The sequence below is a fragment of the Balaenoptera borealis genome (assembly GCF_965194805.1).
Source record: "Balaenoptera borealis genome assembly, chromosome: 13".
In the NCBI taxonomy this organism is placed as follows: domain Eukaryota; kingdom Metazoa; phylum Chordata; class Mammalia; order Artiodactyla; family Balaenopteridae; genus Balaenoptera; species Balaenoptera borealis.
The window spans coordinates 21500256-21518925 of record NC_138870.1 but is presented as its reverse complement, the minus strand read 5'-3'; the positions used below and the strand labels follow the sequence as shown (position 1 = coordinate 21518925).

Genomic DNA, 18670 nt, shown 5'->3' with positions numbered 1-18670 from the left:
GTCCAATGTCACCCAAGGATTTAGAGGCAGCATTTCTTCTTGTCCCTCCCTCTTGCCCTCTCCCTTTCATTATAGAAGTATATTTTATTTAACTTGCTAGATATAGAGATAGCAATGTAGAGTTTTATGTTTCCCCTAGTCTTCATTTACTTAAAGGGAAGACATGTATATATAATGCGCATATATTACATATGACATTATATGTTGTAAATAATTCATCTAAGTAGGTGAAAATTTTATTTCTGTGGCTCTTTATTGACCTTTCCCCCTGAGGACAAGACACCTATACAGGAAAGAAATTCTCTTCACATATCTGGCAAATTACAGGTTCTTTTCTAACTTAAGACTTCAAACCTTGAAGTACTGAGTGCTATGAGAGTGAATGTATTAACAAGTAACATTTATATAGTACTTTATAGTTCACAAAAGTCTTAAACAATGAATGATTTTTTGATGATGCAGCATTGACCTCATCTCCACAGAATAAAAGTGATCCCCACTATTTATGCCCGGCACATCAGGTTAATAAACACATCAAGCTTCACCTACTTTAGTTCACATTTTTCTTCTTCAGCATCTGCCCAGGAATAGGTGCTAATAAATCGATGTAATGAGGGACGGTGTTCGCTCTGCTTTGACCCCAAAATACGCCTAAATAAAGATGATTATAGCCACTTGTCAAATCAAATACTTCTGTAGCCATTACCAATTTATTTCCCACTACCTAAATCAATACAAAGATGATACATTCTTATTTTTTCCTTGGCATAGTCATGTAATGCTTATTTCATAAGAAATAATTTCATGAACATATGCCAATTTTTATAATTATTCTGCATATACTCCATACAAATCAAACGTTACTATATCACTTATTTCAAATATTTACTTTAGCCCAGTTATAAAACAGTAAGGTTCCCAAAGAGCCACCATAAAATTACACTTACCAACTGCTTGACCTCCTACTGAATCGGTCATTATTTTCCATCCCAGCCACCTTTAAAGTGAAGATGTTAAGGAAATAATAAAATATGAATTTAGTGAAATAAATTTATATTTCTGTCATATGAAAATAAATTTGCTTTTGACTAAGAACACTTAGGGATTTGCTTACCATTCCTGCATTTCCAATATTTCTGGGCAAAGAGGCAATGGTCACTCTTCGAAGAGAAGATGGCTACCCAAAGGGGGAAAATGTACACTTAGAAAATTCTCAATGTTTTATCCTTGTATGAAACACTGATGGGTATTCTTGAATGTACACATCCATGTACTTGACCACTGATGAGTTAAACAGGAGACTTATTTTCAAGGATTTTGTTATGGCCAAATTGCCTTCCAGAAATATTCTGCCAATTTATATTCTACCTTCTCCAACAATGGATAATTTTTGTCAATCAAGTAAGGAATATAAGGCTTTCTGTTCAGGTTTCCAGTAACACTGAACACTGTTTTTTTTTCTGTGCCAAATAACCCTGTATGTATCTGCTGTGAGAACCACCTGTTTATGATTTTTACCTATATTAATTTTGTTAATGATATTTCTTGGCAGAATTTTTTTATTGTTAATGTAGCCAAATCTTTTCATCTCTTCCTCTCTCTCTTTTTTTTTTTTTTTTTGTTATCTTTGGTTTTGTTTTGTGTTTTTTTTTTTTTTTTGGCCACATCGTGTGGCATGCAGGATCTTTGTTCTCTGACCAGGGATCGAACCCGTGCCGCCTGCAATGGAAGCGTGGAATCTTAAATACTGGACCGCCAGGGAAGTCCCTCATCTCCTCCCCTCTTTTGCTACCATTTCTTTTATGCTTGGAAAGGTTTTCTCCAACTCAAGAGGAGATAAATATGCACCTATTTTAGGGATTTTTTTTCATGGTTTCATTTTTTCCATTTAACACATTTAAGGATGAGTATGACATTATAATGAATGGATGTGTTTACACCTCAGCCTTGAGATTTGTACAGGAGAATGTTATATTTTGTGGCTCTTCACATTTAAATAAGTAGAACTTCAGGAAATAAACTGAAGAAGTTTTATGTGAATTCTTTTCTTAAGCCACCATTCCTAATTTAATTTTATAGGTTAGTTGAACATCAAAAATATCAAATTGTGGTCCAAAAACCTGGGTTCTAATCATGATTCTATCACTACAGGATCATAACTAATCACTTAACTTCTGTGAAAGTTAACTTCCTCATCTGTGAAAAAGATTTGGATGGAATGATTTTAAAGTCCCTTGCTCAAAAATTCAGTGAAATCTTGATTTTCAAACTGACAAAAACTGCTGGTTGACTTTCAATATCCCATTTTCCCCTTCTACTTAGTAACAAACTCCACTAATTTTTTGTTAGGCATACAGCCTCCAGAATAAAAGCTGTTTTCATCTTATTTCCAACAAAGAATGAAAAGGGAAATGTTATCTGGGACTTCTAGGAAGTGTCTTCAGAGGTAGAGAGAACACCTGTTCTTGCTTCTTCCTTTTTCTTGGAGCATGACTCAACATAATGACCAGGACTTGATACCCAGAAATGACAAAGCTATCTTAGACTATGAGATGGAAGCAAAGCGCTGAGGTTGATGACTCGGCAGGAGAGACGGGGACTGGGATTTTGTGAAGCTGCTCTGCCGTTGTTGGACTGCTTATTCCCAACTTTGGTTTCACATGAGAGAGAAACTATCATTACACTGGCTTTCCTCTCGCTGCCAGGCAAACTTAATTGATATACAAATATTGCAAGAAGTATAAAAGTGTACATATATAAACATAAACATGTATATATACATAACACATATATATGAATTAAAATCACTGTTGTTTTATGATTTACATTTAAAGCCATGTTGCTTCAAGTAATATTTTAAAACCATCTCAGCTATAACATTTGATAGACATTTGTTACCTTAGAGTTTAGAGAAGCTGAACGTTTTTTAATTTGGCAGTCACCTGAAAGGGAAAAACACATTTGTGTATTTTTGGAATTACATGTGCAATTTAACGCAAGGGTCTTAATTCTTTACAAAGAAAAGCAATGGTTAGAAAATATTTATTTAAGACCCTAGAGACTACTGAGCAATATAAATATCTGGTTATCATTTATTTGGTGATTCATAACATTAGTAATCTGAACCAATGGAATACAGTCCTCTATGTCACTGCCAATGTCTGCAATGCCTGCCTAGCACAGAGAGGGCACTAAATGTATGTCTGCTGAATCAATGAGTCCAAAATTACAGATCAGAAGATCATCAAATGTTATTACTTTTCAAGAAGAGGGAACAGATCATTAAAATGAAAATTCTGCCTATAAACATTCATACTGTCTATTTAAAATAAAACTATAAGATTTATATAAGCCTTCTGTTAAGATATTCTCCATGGTCTCAGATGTCTCCCTATTTTCCAATCCATTGATCAGCTTACTCTGTCACGGTCCTTCCTTGTTCGAGGGATACAAAACCACTGTTGATAAGAGTGGTTCATTTATGCTATTGTGCCTTGCTTTATGTGTGGAGAAAAAGCCAATTCTAACATATCTTAAGTAGGACAACACTGGGGTCAACTCAATGAGTTGGATTAATTATATTCTGTCATGTCATCATTTTAATGAAATCTTGGTGTCTACCATAAAATCCATCTTGTCTCCTAATTTGTTTTCTAACTGACATCTTACTCTGGGCTATATAAATAACAGGAATGAGTTATTTCTTATATTCTCCTATATATCATATCCTTCTAATATAATCTTAACATAAGGGTCTTATACTAAAGACATTATATAATAAGAATTAGTAAGAGAGAATGAAAAAGAAGAAAGTTAGAAAAACATAACTGATACAATTATCTTAAACTTTTATTACCTTCATCTTCAAGAGGGTTAAAAGTCCTTTCATTTTGCAAAAGAACCTGTTTTAGTTCTTCTAATTCAGCATGCTCTTTGGCATACATTCTCTTCAGATTTTCTACATGCTGAATCATCACTTCGACGGCTTTACTAACCCGGGTTTCCTAGCAGGAAAAAAAAAAAAAGAACAAATTTACATTGAAAATACTATTCTTGATACCCAGTTAAAAGACAGTGAATTAGACACACGCACTTATCCTCACTCCATCCTTAAATGCTACAAAAATGACAAGGGTTTTTTTTAAGGCATGAGTAGACAAGGGTAAATAGAACGGAAGAGGATATAACAAATTTTTGAACACCTGCCAAGTAGAAGGACCGGTGGTAAATGACTAAGACCTGAAAAGCTGAACCCTAAAAAAGGCAGTAAGAAAAGCCTAGAAGCCACCTGGGTTATACCACAGAAAGCTGCAAATTCTCAGGAATTAGTGGTGCCTTTGGAATTAAGCTTGAAGACAGAACAGAAGAAATGGTTGAAAATCTGTGTAAAAAGTGATTAGATCCACAGATCCCCTCCCTTACTCAGGTCAGCTGAGCCCCTCTACCACTTCGGTGAAAGACTACAAAAGCTGGCTATCTAGAGAGAGTTAACCAGAGTGTCTGTGGATTGAGCAGTAACAAATAGTTGATGGTGAGTGGATCATACAGAAAAGAATAGATTTAAGCAAAAAAGTCTATATATATATTGAATCTAGAGATATGGAGCCTTATTCTTCCAACTATCAAACACTTGTAGCCAAGCTTATACTCTCAAGGCTGGCAGTTGGAAGACTTTTCTCTGAGGAATCTAACATTGCAAGATGACAGTCTTAAAACTACCAACGTTAAGAGTATCCCAGTGACACAACCTAGCTTGTGTGAAGTTCAGAGCCAACAAGAAACTTCCCCACCCAACATATACAGAGCTCCCAGTCAGCTGTATACTGGATCATCACTAGTCAGAGGAAAGCCTCTAGCCTGAGAAAAGAAAATCAAAACAAAAAGAAAAAAACTAAAATTTCAATACTATCAATATCTTCAGAAAAGTAAGAATAAGTATTGCATCTATGAAATAAGAACGAGATATTAAAAAGCAACATTCTGAGAATTTTAAAAGTCTGGAAATTAAAAATATGATAAAAAATATGTAACTTAAGAGAAGAGTTTCAAGATAAGGTTGAGGAAATTTCTCTGAAACTAGAGCAAAAAGACAAAAATGTAGAAAACAGACAAGAAAGGACCAGTTCAGGAGAAAGGAATTCAAGAAGTATAGAAAATGTAGAAAAATTCCATCAAATGTAGAAAAGGAAACAGTTCAAGAAAATGTCTGAACTCAAGAAATAACTTTCCAGCTTAGGGCCTAAAACAGTGGTTGAAAATAAACCCATGCCAAGGAAGGACAGTAGGGGTAAGAGGATATCCTAAAAGGTTCTGGAAAGTAAAAAGGGGTTATAAACAAAAGTTCAAGAGTCAGAATGGCATCAAAGTTTGATAGCAACTCCAGAAGCTAAGAAGAAGATGAAAAATTATGAGGGAAATGATTTCTAACCTAGAATCCTTCACCCAGCTACCATAAAGTCATAAAGGATAAAGCCATTTTCAGTTATATAACATTTTAAAAAGTTTACCTCCCAGGCATTCTTTCCCTCAGAAAAACACGTGAGATGTTCCACCAAAATAAAAAAGTAAACCAGCAAAGAAGGAGATATGGGATTCAGGAAATGGGATTCAACTCAAGAAAGAAGTGAAAGAAATCTTCATTTAAGAATTCCTAAGACTTCTGTGGTGAGCCTGAAGAACAGTCAGTTGAGATTGACAGGTCAAAAATCTCTGGAAGCAACATCTCAATGAAGAAATTGCCAGAATACCTGATGAGTTTGAATGTATTGTGAGATCTAGACTCCCTGGGAGAGGCTGAGAATAAATTAGAGATAAGTAAATAGAAGACTAAGCATAACAATCATGGCAAAGGAAAATGATTAACTCCACGAAGAACATGAACATTGTGCAAAGAAGGAAAAGACATCATAACAGACTACTGTCTCTGCTATGAATAGACTTTACACGGGCGTAATAATGTTTACAGATAATATAGACCTAATATTATTCATCCACTTTTTTTAATTAAAAAATTTTTATTATGATAATTTCAACAGACACAAAATGTACACAATAAGCCCACACATATCTATTAACCAGTTTCAAGAACCACCAACATTTTGCTATATGAGTTTCATCTCAAATTTTGAATGCTATTTCTTTTTAAGTACAGGTGATGGACATCATGTTGTTTTACTCATAAACATTTCAGTAAGTATCTAAAAAAAAAACAAAATAGGAGTGTATTGTCTTAAATAACCACAATGCCATGATCACTTCTAACAACATTAACAGAAACATCGTATCATCTAATCCATATTCAAATTTCCCCAATTGTCTCAAAAACATCTATTTACAGTTTTGTTTGAATTTGAACCTGACAAAATACATTCATTTTATTTTTTCTTCTTTGTATATTGATGTGTAATTCACAATATAAAATTTACTATTTTAAAGTGAACAATTCAGTGGCATTTAGTACATTCACAGTGTTGTGCAATCACCACTTCTATCTAGTTCCAAAACATTTTTATCACCCCAAAGCAAAACCCCATACCCACTAAGCAATTACTCCCCACTCACCCCTCCCCACCAAAACCTAGCAAACACCAATCTTCTACCTTTCTCTAAAGATTTACCCATTCTAGATAGTATATATAAATAGAATTATATAATATGTGACCTTTGTGTCTAGCACCTATAGTTTGCATAAATTTTTCCAGATTCATCTACATTGTAGCATGTATCAACACTTCATTCCTTTTAATGGCTAAATAATATATTAATAATATGATAATAATATTGCAATTTCCCCACATCCTTGTCAACACTAGTTATTTTCCTTCTTCCTTCCTTTCTTTTTCTATTATTATAGCTATCCTAGTGGGTGTGAAGAGGTATATCATTATGGTTTTGATTTTCATTTCCCTAATAATTAAGCATCTTTTCATGTGCTTATTGGCCATTTGTATATCTTCTTTAGGGAAATGCCTATTCAAGTCTTATTTGAATTTTTTAATTGAGTTGTTTCTCTTTCTGTCAAGCTGCAAGCATTCTTTATATATTCTGAATACTAGACCGTTATCAGATACATGATCTTCAAATATTTTCTTCCATTCTGTAGATTATCTTTTCACTTTCTTGATAATGTCCTTTGATACACAAAAGTTTTTAATTTTGAGGAAGTCCAATTTATCTATTCTTTTGCTATTGCTTTTGCTTTTGTTGTCATATACTCCCTCATTTAACAAAAACTTTTTAAGTACTTGCTATGCACATTTTAGGCATTGGGGAGACAAGCAGTGAGCCATACTGACACATATTCCTGCCTTCATGGAGCTTATATTCTAGCGGGAGGAGATAGACAACAAATAAGACATCAGTAAAACATAATAATATGCTAAAATGTGATCAGCATTATGAAAAAAGACAGGGAAAGGGCGGATGAGAAGCTCTGGGGTGGAAGGGGTTGAAATTTTACAAGGGAGCTCAGGTGGTCAGCTGGGTTATTCTATGAAGGTGACATTTGAACAAGACTTGGAGAAGGTGAGGGCTAAGACATGTGGACACCTGGAGGAAAAATATTCTGGGCATAGGGAACAGCTAGGACTGGGGGCCTGAGTTGGCAGCATGATGAACAGAAACGAGTCCCATGTGGCTGGCGTGCAATAACCCAGGAATACAGTCACAGAAAATAAAGTCCAAGGGGTAAGAAGGCAGGGGAATCATGTAGATCTTTCTAATCCATCATAAGGACTTTGGGTTTTATTCTGAAAAAAATGAGGAGCCACTGGAGGGCTTTGAACCAATAAGTAACATGAAAAAAAAAAGTAGCATGATCTGGCTTAAGTTTTAAAAGGATTATTCTGACTGTTTTATTGAGAAGCGACTATGGGGGTGGTGTGGGGATTGGACTTAGATGGAGACAAGAAGACCATGTAGGAAGATATTGTAGTAATCTGGGGAAAAATAGAATGGTGGCGTAGATTAAGGTGGTAGCTGTGGAGAAGGAAATGAGTGGTTGAATTCCAGACATGTTCTGATGGTAAAGTGAATAGGATTGTCCATAGGATTAGATGTGGCGTGTGAGAGAAACGTGTTGAGAATTACCCCCAAGGTTTTCCAGCCCCAGCAACTGGAAGGACAGAGTTGCCCTTTACTGAGGTAAGGAGACTATGTGCGGAACAGTTTTTGGAGGGACCGTCAACAGTTTATTTTTGGATGTGTTAAGCTTAAGTTGTTTATCAAACTTCCAAGCTACATCAACAGTAGCAGATTCTAGTCTGAAACTCATGGCAGAGGTTTGGGATAAGTGTGTGAATTGGGGAGTCATCAGTTGACTACATGGGATAGTATGGGAATTGAGTGACGATGGAAATCAGACGTGCACAGGTGAATCTCTGGGGCCCATCAAGATTAAGAGGGCTGGGAGAAAGGATGGGACCCATAAAGGAGTCTGGAAGGGATTGGCCCATGATGTAGAGAGAAGGACCAGGAGACTGTGGTACCTGGAAACCAAGTGAGGAGAGTGTTTCCAGGAGGAGGAAGAGCTCAGCCGTGTTGAATGTAGCAGACAGGTTAAGGAAAATGAGGAGGTTAAGGCTGACTAGAATATGTTTCAGAGAGACTGGGAGGAGAGAAATTGGAAACAGTGAGCACAATTCTGTTGAGGAGATTTGCTAAAAATGCGAACAGAGAAACAGGGTGGTAGCCAAAGGAGAAAGAGTGAAAGATGTTTTTTGTTTGTGTTTGTTTTGTGTTATTTTTCCTGTCTTAAAAACAACGTATTTGTGTGTTGATGGGAATGATTCAGTAGCGTGGGGAAAAACTGGAGATGGAAGAGTGCAGGGAGAACTGGGGCCCAAGATTCTGAGTAATTTAGAAGGGATGAGATCTTATATACAGGTGGGACGGTTAGCCATGGATAGGATGAGAGACAACTCATCTTTCGTACCAGGAAGGAAGGCAATGTCAAGGGTTTAGGTGCTTGTAGGTTCAGAGCTTTTGGCAGGTCCCTTCTGACTGCCTCAACTTTCTTACTGAGTTAAGAAGCAAAGTCATTATTTGACAGAGAGAGAGGGGAGGACATGATGGTGATTTGAGGAGAAAGGAGAAAGTGTGAAAGATGGGAAGCCCCAAGGACCACTTGAGGTTTGCGATGAATTTCAAAGGAACTCAGTCAGCATAGAGGTGTGAGGTTTTCCAGCTATGCAGGTATAATCAGGTGGAGAAGTGGACTTAAAACAAGGTTGTAGATTTTCCTAATGATTAAAAGAAAACAAGAGAAGGAAAAGTGTTGAGGGTTCGTGCAAGGGAGCAAATGTTGTGTTTGACCATGGAATTTAAGCTTGGTTAGGAAAGAAGAGAGATCAACAATAAGGTGAAAGACAGTGAAAAGGTGTGAGGGGGAACGATTGATAAATAAATATTCATCTTTTTAGTAGGAAACCAATAACTATCTAAAACTGAAAATAAATCACTTAGTGACAGTATAAGCATATTATTTGGAGATATGAATATTAATAAAAAACAAACCAAAAGAGTTGAAAGTTGTTGCTCTGGAACATGCGAAATGGGATAAGAAGGCTTTGAGAACTACTTGACTTTTTTTAAAAAAGCTATGCACATACGTAACTTTAATAAAAATAAAACAAAGAATATTACTACCTGGCGAGGGGTTAAAAAGAAACTAGAACATTAGAAGTGTATAACAAATGTTCAGACTAAAACTATCATCACAGTGAAATGTCTCCTTCTTAGGAAAATATATTTTAACAAGTTTGTTTAGGTAGAGATTCAAAAATTTAAAGTCTCCCCAGATTTTCCCACAAAGAAAATTTTGAAAATCTACTTCTCTATGAATGAGTGTGCAAAGATGCATAAACAAGGATATTTATTGTAGCATTGTTTAAAATAGGAAAATATCAAGAACATTCTGAAATGATCAAATATAGTTTTTTCCTAGAAATGTAATCCACTTTTAGTAATTTCATTGTAACTGGAGAAAGGGAGACAAATTACCTGATTAATGGCTCCTAACATCTCAGCCCTACTGGCCACTCGTGCTGTGCACTGACTGAGGAACGTTATACTCTTCTCCAGCTTCTTAATGATTTCCTGGGCTTGGCTGTCATCTTCACAAAGAGGTGTTAAAGACTGCACAGAAAGTAAAGTATTAAAAAGTATCCAACCCAAGTATTCAGCAAGTGATTCTAACACTGACTATATTGTAAATGCACATGAATCTATTATCATTGTGGAAGGTGAAAAGCAGCAGCAAAGACCAATAATGAATGATACTGAAATATTGATACCTTCATTGGTTATGAGGTAGACCTATGCAGGTATTCACAAAGCCTTTTAAACTATTTTTGATCCCTTCCTTCTTTACTTCCCAAATTTGCTACTCCTTCATGTGTGTTTATATCTTTCTTCTACAATTAATAGGATGGGATGTAATTAATTGGCAATGGTAAAGAAATTATACCTATAAATGAACTGAATGCACTATATGAAGATCATAGTTTGAACTTTTAAGAAAAGTAGTAAAAATATACTCGAATTAGATATGACTCTGATTACTGTATTTGCTCTTCCATTGACGACAAGGTGAGATTGGGCTGGTTAGGCCGGTACGCATTCATTGCCTTATGAATATTTATCTCAAACCTGTGCCCTTGAACGAAGATGACGGCTTTCCAGATGGAAGGCCATCTGTTTCACTGGAGTGGAGAAAGAATTAAGAGAACAGCATATTTGGAAGCCAACAAGCCATTGCTCATTAGTTGTGTGATCATAAGCAAATTTCTAATACTTGCCCATGTCTAAAATACCATAAATTTTGTATAGCGTCAGAAAAGAAAAGTGCTGCCAATAAAACCATAAGGCATCATTGACTATAAATTGCATCTTAATTCTACAAATGTTATAATATCAAGCTTTCTGATTTGCTTTTTCCTCATCTGTCAGATGGAGACAACTACATCTTCTTTCCAGGAATATTGTGACATGAGAGGTAATAGATGCCAATTGCTTGTCACACAGTAGATGCTCAATGAATAGCAGCCACTTCTGAAACAGGCAGATATGTATGAGTTGCAACTGGAAAGTTGCTAACAACTGGAATGACCATTGTCAAACATACAGTTTCTTACTGCAGTTTAAATAACCACCATTAGTTAGAAAGAGAAGAGCATATATTAGTTGTTAGTCAAACAGAATATGGCTTACCAAAACTTAATCATGAAGAAATAGAAATTTTGAGTAGACCTATAATTAGTAAGGAGATTTAAGCAGTTATAAAAAAAAAAAAAATCTCCCAAAGAGGAAAAGTCCAGTTCCAGATGGTTTCACTGGAGAATTCTATCAAACAGCTAAAGAAGAGTTAATACCAATCCTCCTGAAACTCTTGCAAAAAATTGAAGAGGAGGGAACACTTCCAAGTTCATTCTCTGAGGCCAGAATTACCCTGATACCAAAGCCAGACAACAACATTACAGGAAAACTACAGACCAATATCCATTATGAATAGTGATGTAAAAATCCTCAACAAAATACTAGCAAATTGAATTCAATAGCACATTAAAAGGATTATACACCATGACCAAGTGAGATTTATTCCTGGAATGTAAGGATGGCTCAACATATGAAAATCAATCAGTGCAATACACCACATTAACAGAATGAAGGATAAATATCCCATGATCATCTAAATTGATAAGAAAAGCATTTGGCAAGATTCAACACCTTTCATGATAAAAATATTCAAAAAAACAGAAATACAAGGAAACTACCTCAACATAATAAAGGCCATATATGAACACCCACAGCTAAAATCATACTCAATGGTGAAAGACTGAAAGTTTTTCCTCTAAGATCAGAAACAAGGCAAGGATGCCTACTCTCACCACTTCTATGCAACTTAGTACTGGAAGTTCTATCCAGAGCAGTTAGGCAAGTAAAAAAGTATATTCAAAAAATCCATATTGGAAAGAATGAAGTAAAATGATCTTTGTTCACAGATAACATGATCTTACATAAAGAAACCCCTAAAGATTCCACAAAAAGACTGTTAGAACTAATAAAAAAATTCAGCAAAGTTGTAGGATACAAAATCAACAGACAAAAATCAATTGCATTTCTATGCACTACCAGTGAACCATCTAAGAAGGAAATTAAGAAAATAATTCCACTTACAATAGCATCCAAAAAAATAAAACAGTTGAGAATAAACCTAACCAAGGAGATGAAAGACTTGTACACTGAAAACTACAAAACATTGCTGAAAAAATGAAAGAAGACACAAAGGGGACGGCATCCTGTGTTCATGGACTGGAAGACTTAATTTTGTTAAAATCTCCATACTATTCAAATCAATCTACAGATTCAATGTAATCTCTATCAAAATCCCAAAGGCATTTTTTGCAGAAATTGAAAAATTCATATGGAATCTCAAAGGACCCCGAAGAGCCAAACAACTTTGAAAAAGAAGTACAAAGATAAAGGTATCCCATGTCTTGGCTTCAAAACACATTACAAAGATACAGTAACCAAAACAGTATGGTTCTGGCATAAAGACAGACCAGTGGAACAGAATAGCATGCCCAGAAATAAACCTATACATATATGGTCAAATGATCTTTGACAAGGGTGCCAAGACTACAAAATGGGGAAAGGATAGTCTCTTTAACAAATGATGTTGGAAAACTGCAAAAGAGTAAAGTTGGGCTCTTATTTTACACCATATACAAAAATCAACTCAAAATGGATTAAAGACCTAAATGTAGGACCCCAAACTATATAACTCTAGAAGGAAACATAGGGGGAAATCTTCATGACACCGTATTTGGCAATGATTTCTTGAATATGACACCAAAAGCATAGGTTACAAGAGCAAAAATAGACAAATAGCACTACATCAAACTGACAGACTTTTGTGCATCAAAGGACATAATAAACAGAATGAAAAGGCAACCTATGTAATGGGAGAAAATATTTGCAAATCATAAATCCTATTTTAAAATTGGCAAAGGACTTAGACATTTTCCAAAGATGATATACAAATGGCCAATAGCATATGAAAAGATGCTCAACAATACTAATCATCAGAGAAATGCAAATCAAAACCACAATGAGATACCACATTGCACCTATTAAATGGCTACTATCAGAAAATAGGGACTTCCCTGGTGGTGCAGTGGTTAAGAATCCACCTGCCAATGCAGGGGACACGGGTTCGAGCTCTGGTCCGGGAAGATCCCACATGCCGCGGAGCAACTAAGCCTGTGCGCCACAATGACTGAGCCTGTGCTCTAGAGCCCACAAGCCACAACTACTGAGCCCATGTGCTGCAACTACTGAAGCCCGTGCGCCTAGAGCCCATGCTCCACAACAAAGAAAAGCCACCACAATGAGAAGCCGGTGCACCACAACAAAGAGTAGCCCCGCTCACTGCAACTAGAGAAAGCCTGCACACAGCAACAAATACCCAATGCAGCCAAAAATAAATTAATTAATTAAAAAAAAAAAAGAAAAGAAAACAGAAAATAACATGTTGGCCAGGATGTAGAGAAATTGGAACCTTGGTGCACTGTTAGTAGGATTGTAAAATGGTAACACCACTGTGCAAAACAGTATGGTGGTTCCTCAGAAACTTAAAATAGAACTCCATATGATCCGGCAATCCAACATCTGGGCATATTTCTAAAAGAATTGAAAGCAGGGTCTTGAAGAGATATTTGCACACCCATGTTCATAGCAACAATGTTCAATGTTCACAATAGCCAAGAGGTGGAAGTAACTCAAATGTCCATCAATAAATGAATGGATAAACAAAATGTGGTATATACATACAATGGAATATTTCATTCAGCCTTAAAGGAAGGAAAGCCTGCCACATGCTACAACATGGATGAATTTGAAGACATTATGCTAAGTGAAATAAGCCAGTTACAAAAAGACAAATACTATATGATTCCACTTACATGAGCTATCTAAAGTAGTCAAATTCATAGAAACAGAAAGTAGAATGGTGATTACCAGGGGCTGAGAGAAGGGCAAAAGGGGAATAGTTTAATGGCTATAGAGTTTCAGTAAGCAAGATGAAAAAGTTCTGAAGATCTATCTCACAACAACGTGAATATACTCAACACTACTGATGTACACTTAAAATGGTTAATATGGTAAATTTTACATTATGTGTTTTTTTAACCACAGTAAAAAACAGAATATGGTTTCTATATTTTTATTTTCTTTTTCCAAAATGAACCCCCTTAATTTTCCAACCCATCCATATATTTATGGTGACTTCACAAAGCAGAAGAATAATAGTAGTTGCTACACTTCTGTGTACCTTACAGAAGGTTTGCCCATTATCTGACAAGACTGAAATGTCACCATTCTCTTTTTTCAGTTAATTAAATGGAAATCGTCTTTTGATTCTCTTCTTTGAAGCTTAACATTGATATTATCTCCTATTGCTCAGTTTTCTGCGTAATTACTCTTCTGCCTGAAATCTATTTGAAGATACAGAGAGATGGCAGAAGATTCACATAACTACTTTAAACGACATTTATTTGTTTTATTGCTTATACCCTTCTATTGGTGAACCTTTTATCTTAGCCTGATCCTGAATTCTTACCTCCTATTTATTCACATTTGAGTCAGGCAGGGCTTGGTACCTAGTGCTGGTTTTAGTCATACAAGTAAACTCTAACGTAATTTTGAAAACTTTGTTAATAATACAACCGAACGTGTAGTCCCCAAATGTTATGAGTCTCACCTCTAACAGTTTTAAACAGTTAGTGATTTCTTTCTTCAAATTTTCTTCTGCCAAGTCACGGGATCTTTCTTCAAGCTTCACTCTTTTCTCCAAGGTGAACCAGTCGCATTTAAATCCCAAAGATAACCTGAGAAATTCGGCCTGTTGTCAAAATAATGTGAGGGTGAGGAGAGAACATTGGATGTAGTCAAATTTCCAGTTTAATACCAAATTACACTGAGGCATTTCTTTCTCCTCCCAGTGAAATAATGCTGGCACGCATAGGCTTTCCCTGCGCTTTCATGGCCAAGCCAGACAGACACCAAACGTACGATAAGCGCGTGCAAAAGCTCGCAGGGACTGCAGGCGAGTGAATCTGAAACACGTATTTTTTTACTAAAGGAAAAAACATCTGCTTGAAACTTACCTCCACCTCCTTCTCATTAGCAGAAGTGCTGTAAGATAAGAGAAAGAACTTATTCAAACATAGTTCAACAGAAAAGCAAAAAATGTGAGCATGCTGTATGAGGAGGAGCTTACTTGTCACTTTGTCTAAAGTTAACTGACTTCACAGGAAGAGAGGAAACAGCAGCGCCTATTAAAAGACAATAAGATAGTATTTGGTTAAACAGGCTTAACAGCTACAGGCACATTCAATCCAATGTGCTTATGGCCTCCCTCCACTAAACAAAGGCGTTCATTGAAATATGTCTGAGAAGATCACCAGCTAATAATGCATTTGCTTAAATATAAGATAATGTTATGCTACGCTTTGGGGATCACAATCATGTTGAAATTATTGGCTCACACTTCAGCACGTGAATAGTCTTTGAAAACCTGAAGATGTCTCAGAGTCAAGGGACAGCCCAATTTGTTCTTTCTGCGTTTGAATGTTTATTTGATTTGATTCCATGGTCAAATGCATAGCTTCAGCTGGTACCCTGGTTTTCCTGCGGACCAAGGATTTAAAACCAGCAACTTTTATGAGATCTTTTATCAGGCACTTTTCTAAGTGCTTTTTACATAACTTCTGCAATCTACACAGCCAGCCTTCTGTGGTGGGTACCGTTCTTATCTACAGTTTATAGGCTAGGAAACTGAATCGCAGCTTACCTAGCTCACACAGGTATTGGGGTAGTAGTAGTAGTAGTAGTACTAGGAGTAGTAACAATAGTATAATAATAATAATAATAATAATAATAATACTGCTAATAATAACAGCAACAATAAACATGATATCAATCATTTACCACAGGTTTACTATATGCCAGTCCCAGAACAAAGCTCTTTATACATATTAATGATACTCTTCATGACTACTCCACAAAGAAGACAATAATAGTTATTAAGAGCACTAAGTATAGAGTTGAAAAGATCTGGTTTAAATCCTAGCTTTTGTGGACAAAGAATGTGGCCTGCCATTCAGTAAACAAATGATGTTGTGGCCATCAAGCCATCAGCCACTGTAGCTGCGGTGCACCCTGAGGGGATTTAAGATGGAGAAAAGCAGGATACTGTCCCTATATATCAAAGGAATGATTTCAATAAGCCCAGACTCTTGCATCTTCCCATACATAGAAAAGGACTAAATTCATTAACTTGAGATGTCTGGGTTTTTTTATAATTAGCAGTTATCTTTTGATGTTGGACTACCTGGTGGTTTTTTGTTTTGTTTTGTTTTGCAAAATCTCCTATATGTCCTGTCTCTTCCCTTACCTCTTTGGAACAGTCCCTCAGAGCTATCTGAGAGGCTACAACCCAGGCTTAAGTCCTCAGTAAATCTGCGGATAAAACATAATTCTCAACTTTTAGGTTGTGAATTTTTTTTCAGTCGACACTTTGATCCTTAAAACTAAGTGACCTGGAACAAGTCACAACTTCATCAAAACATCTACAAAATAAGGATGATTTTTCTATAGTAGCTAACTTTTATGAGAACTTTTATCAGGCTCTTTTCTAAATGCTTTTTACATAATTTCTTCAATCCTCACAGCCAACCTTCTGTAGTGGGTACCGTTCTTATCTACAGTTTATAGGCTAGGAAACTGAATTGCAGCTTACCTAGCTCACACAGGTATTGGGGAGAACTAAATAAAACTATGCATATAGAGAATTTAGCCTAGTACTTAGTACAGTCTATATTTCATAAAGGGTACTTTTTTTTTTTTTTACTCATCATTTCCACTTTTCAGATGAAGAAATTAAGACTCAAGGTTAAATAGCTTGCCAAAGTCACAAAGTAAGAGAGTGACCAAGCATACAGTGAGTGACTCCAAAGCCAGAACTCTATTCACTATTCTATCCTAACAGAAGGGAGATGGGGAGAGAAGCATATTAGCACTCATTCTTCAAATACTGGCTTATTTGCTTTTAGACGGAACAATAAAAAAATCTCAGAGTAGAGCTTAGAATTTGCTACCAACATTGGCATGGTTCTTAGTTCACAATAGGGCACTAGTTATTACAAGACCTCTGAGCTTAACAGGCAATGCAGCATAAATATGGCCTTTTGAAAACGCTACAAATTGAATCAAAATCAGTTCTATTTGGCTGATTTTATCTAGAGATGCAGCGTTGTAGATGCCATATCTTTACTCAGAAAGATTTCATCCATAAAACATACCAGCAGGGAATAAAAGTTCACATGGGGGTTGGAAGAGAACATTCCTTACCTCCTGCCACACATTCTTTTCTGTGCTCATTTATTGTTTCTGGTTCCCCTTTGGCTTCCTAAAATCATAAAGAGATTTTATTGCTGAACATAGAGTGGAAATCCTTCATAACCAATCATTTCTCGACTTCCTGTCCTCTCCTGCCTACCCTGTTCAAAAAAACACTCTATAGTATGCAAAGAACTGTGCTAGGCATTCAGAAGAAAAGAGGACTGACTCCAAGGGGGTTTCTAACCTAGCTGAGGCATAAAGAACAGAAGTACATGAAAAGCTGAAATCATGATACAAGTTACTTCAAAGCAAACTAGGATTAATTGCCAAGTAAATGAGAGATAGATAAATATGTGCTTTGCAAAAGAAAGAGAGCAACACCATGGCTTGAGAAGCATGGAAAGTCTCTGCAGACAAGGAACAAGCTGGAGCTTGAGGGAGAGATAGGACTGAATGGATGAAGAGGGGGCGGTGATCTAGGACGATCACACGCAGCTTTCCAGATGGATTGTTGGGGAAATTATGGCAAAATAGCTGCTAAGTTTGTGCTATGTTTGGCTTTTACTCCATCTGAATATATTTTAAGGTCATTGACCAACTGTCCTACAAATGTATCTATACAAGAATCACCATAATAGGAGAGTTGCACTATACTGCCTGGGGAAATCTAAAGGAGAAGCTATAGGTATACAATTATTTTAGGATAATTATTATTCAGCATTCTCAGAAATTTTCCATAAAAAATAAGTCCAAGACAAATTTCCTTGGTAGGGCCCTTGATACCATGTCATGTAATTTTTGGACAACTGAAAACTAAGATTTTGATAAAATGTAACAAATGAAATAATACAGGTAAAACACTGGATCATCCTTATCAATATGTACATACTGAAGTTTTTTTAATCCCCCCTCAACCCTGTGACATCTTCCGGCTATGGCATTTTCTTCCACTCCTGCGCTTCCTGGCTACACTTCTTCTGGGAAGAGTTGTCCACAGTTGCTGTTTCTAGTTCCTCATCTCCCATTTGTGATCAGTGAACTACTCTGTCCCTGCACCCAACGCTCCAAGGAAACTGCTCTCCCCAGCTATCAGTGAACTCCCTACTGCCAAATCCAATGGATAATTTTCAGTCTTTATCTTACGTGACCTCACTGTAGCATCCAAATCGATCTATAATCCCCTCCTTCTTGAAGTTTTTTCATCCCTTGGTTCCCCTCTCCTGATGTCCCCCCATCACTCCAAAGCTCCTTCTTGGTCTCCTCCACCATT

General features: G+C 36.3%; 1 protein-coding gene across 2 annotated transcripts in view; it reads right to left on the bottom strand.

Annotated features, from left to right (window-relative positions):
* Window positions 1-18670, bottom strand: part of LOC309609958 (inositol 1,4,5-triphosphate receptor associated 2-like) — a 48044-nt gene that overhangs the window by 2893 nt on the left and 26481 nt on the right. For both annotated transcript variants that reach the window (XM_082352234.1, XM_082352233.1), the window contains 10 exons: window positions 17410-17467; window positions 15278-15332; window positions 15165-15192; window positions 14759-14899; window positions 10000-10134; window positions 3857-4004; window positions 2899-2942; window positions 1115-1177; window positions 948-997; window positions 550-651 (listed from right to left, as the gene is read on the bottom strand). In XM_082352234.1, the coding sequence (XP_082208360.1) occupies window positions 550-651; window positions 948-997; window positions 1115-1177; window positions 2899-2942; window positions 3857-4004; window positions 10000-10134; window positions 14759-14899; window positions 15165-15192; window positions 15278-15332; window positions 17410-17467 (824 nt within the window). The remainder of the gene's footprint in view (window positions 1-549; window positions 652-947; window positions 998-1114; window positions 1178-2898; window positions 2943-3856; window positions 4005-9999; window positions 10135-14758; window positions 14900-15164; window positions 15193-15277; window positions 15333-17409; window positions 17468-18670) is intronic.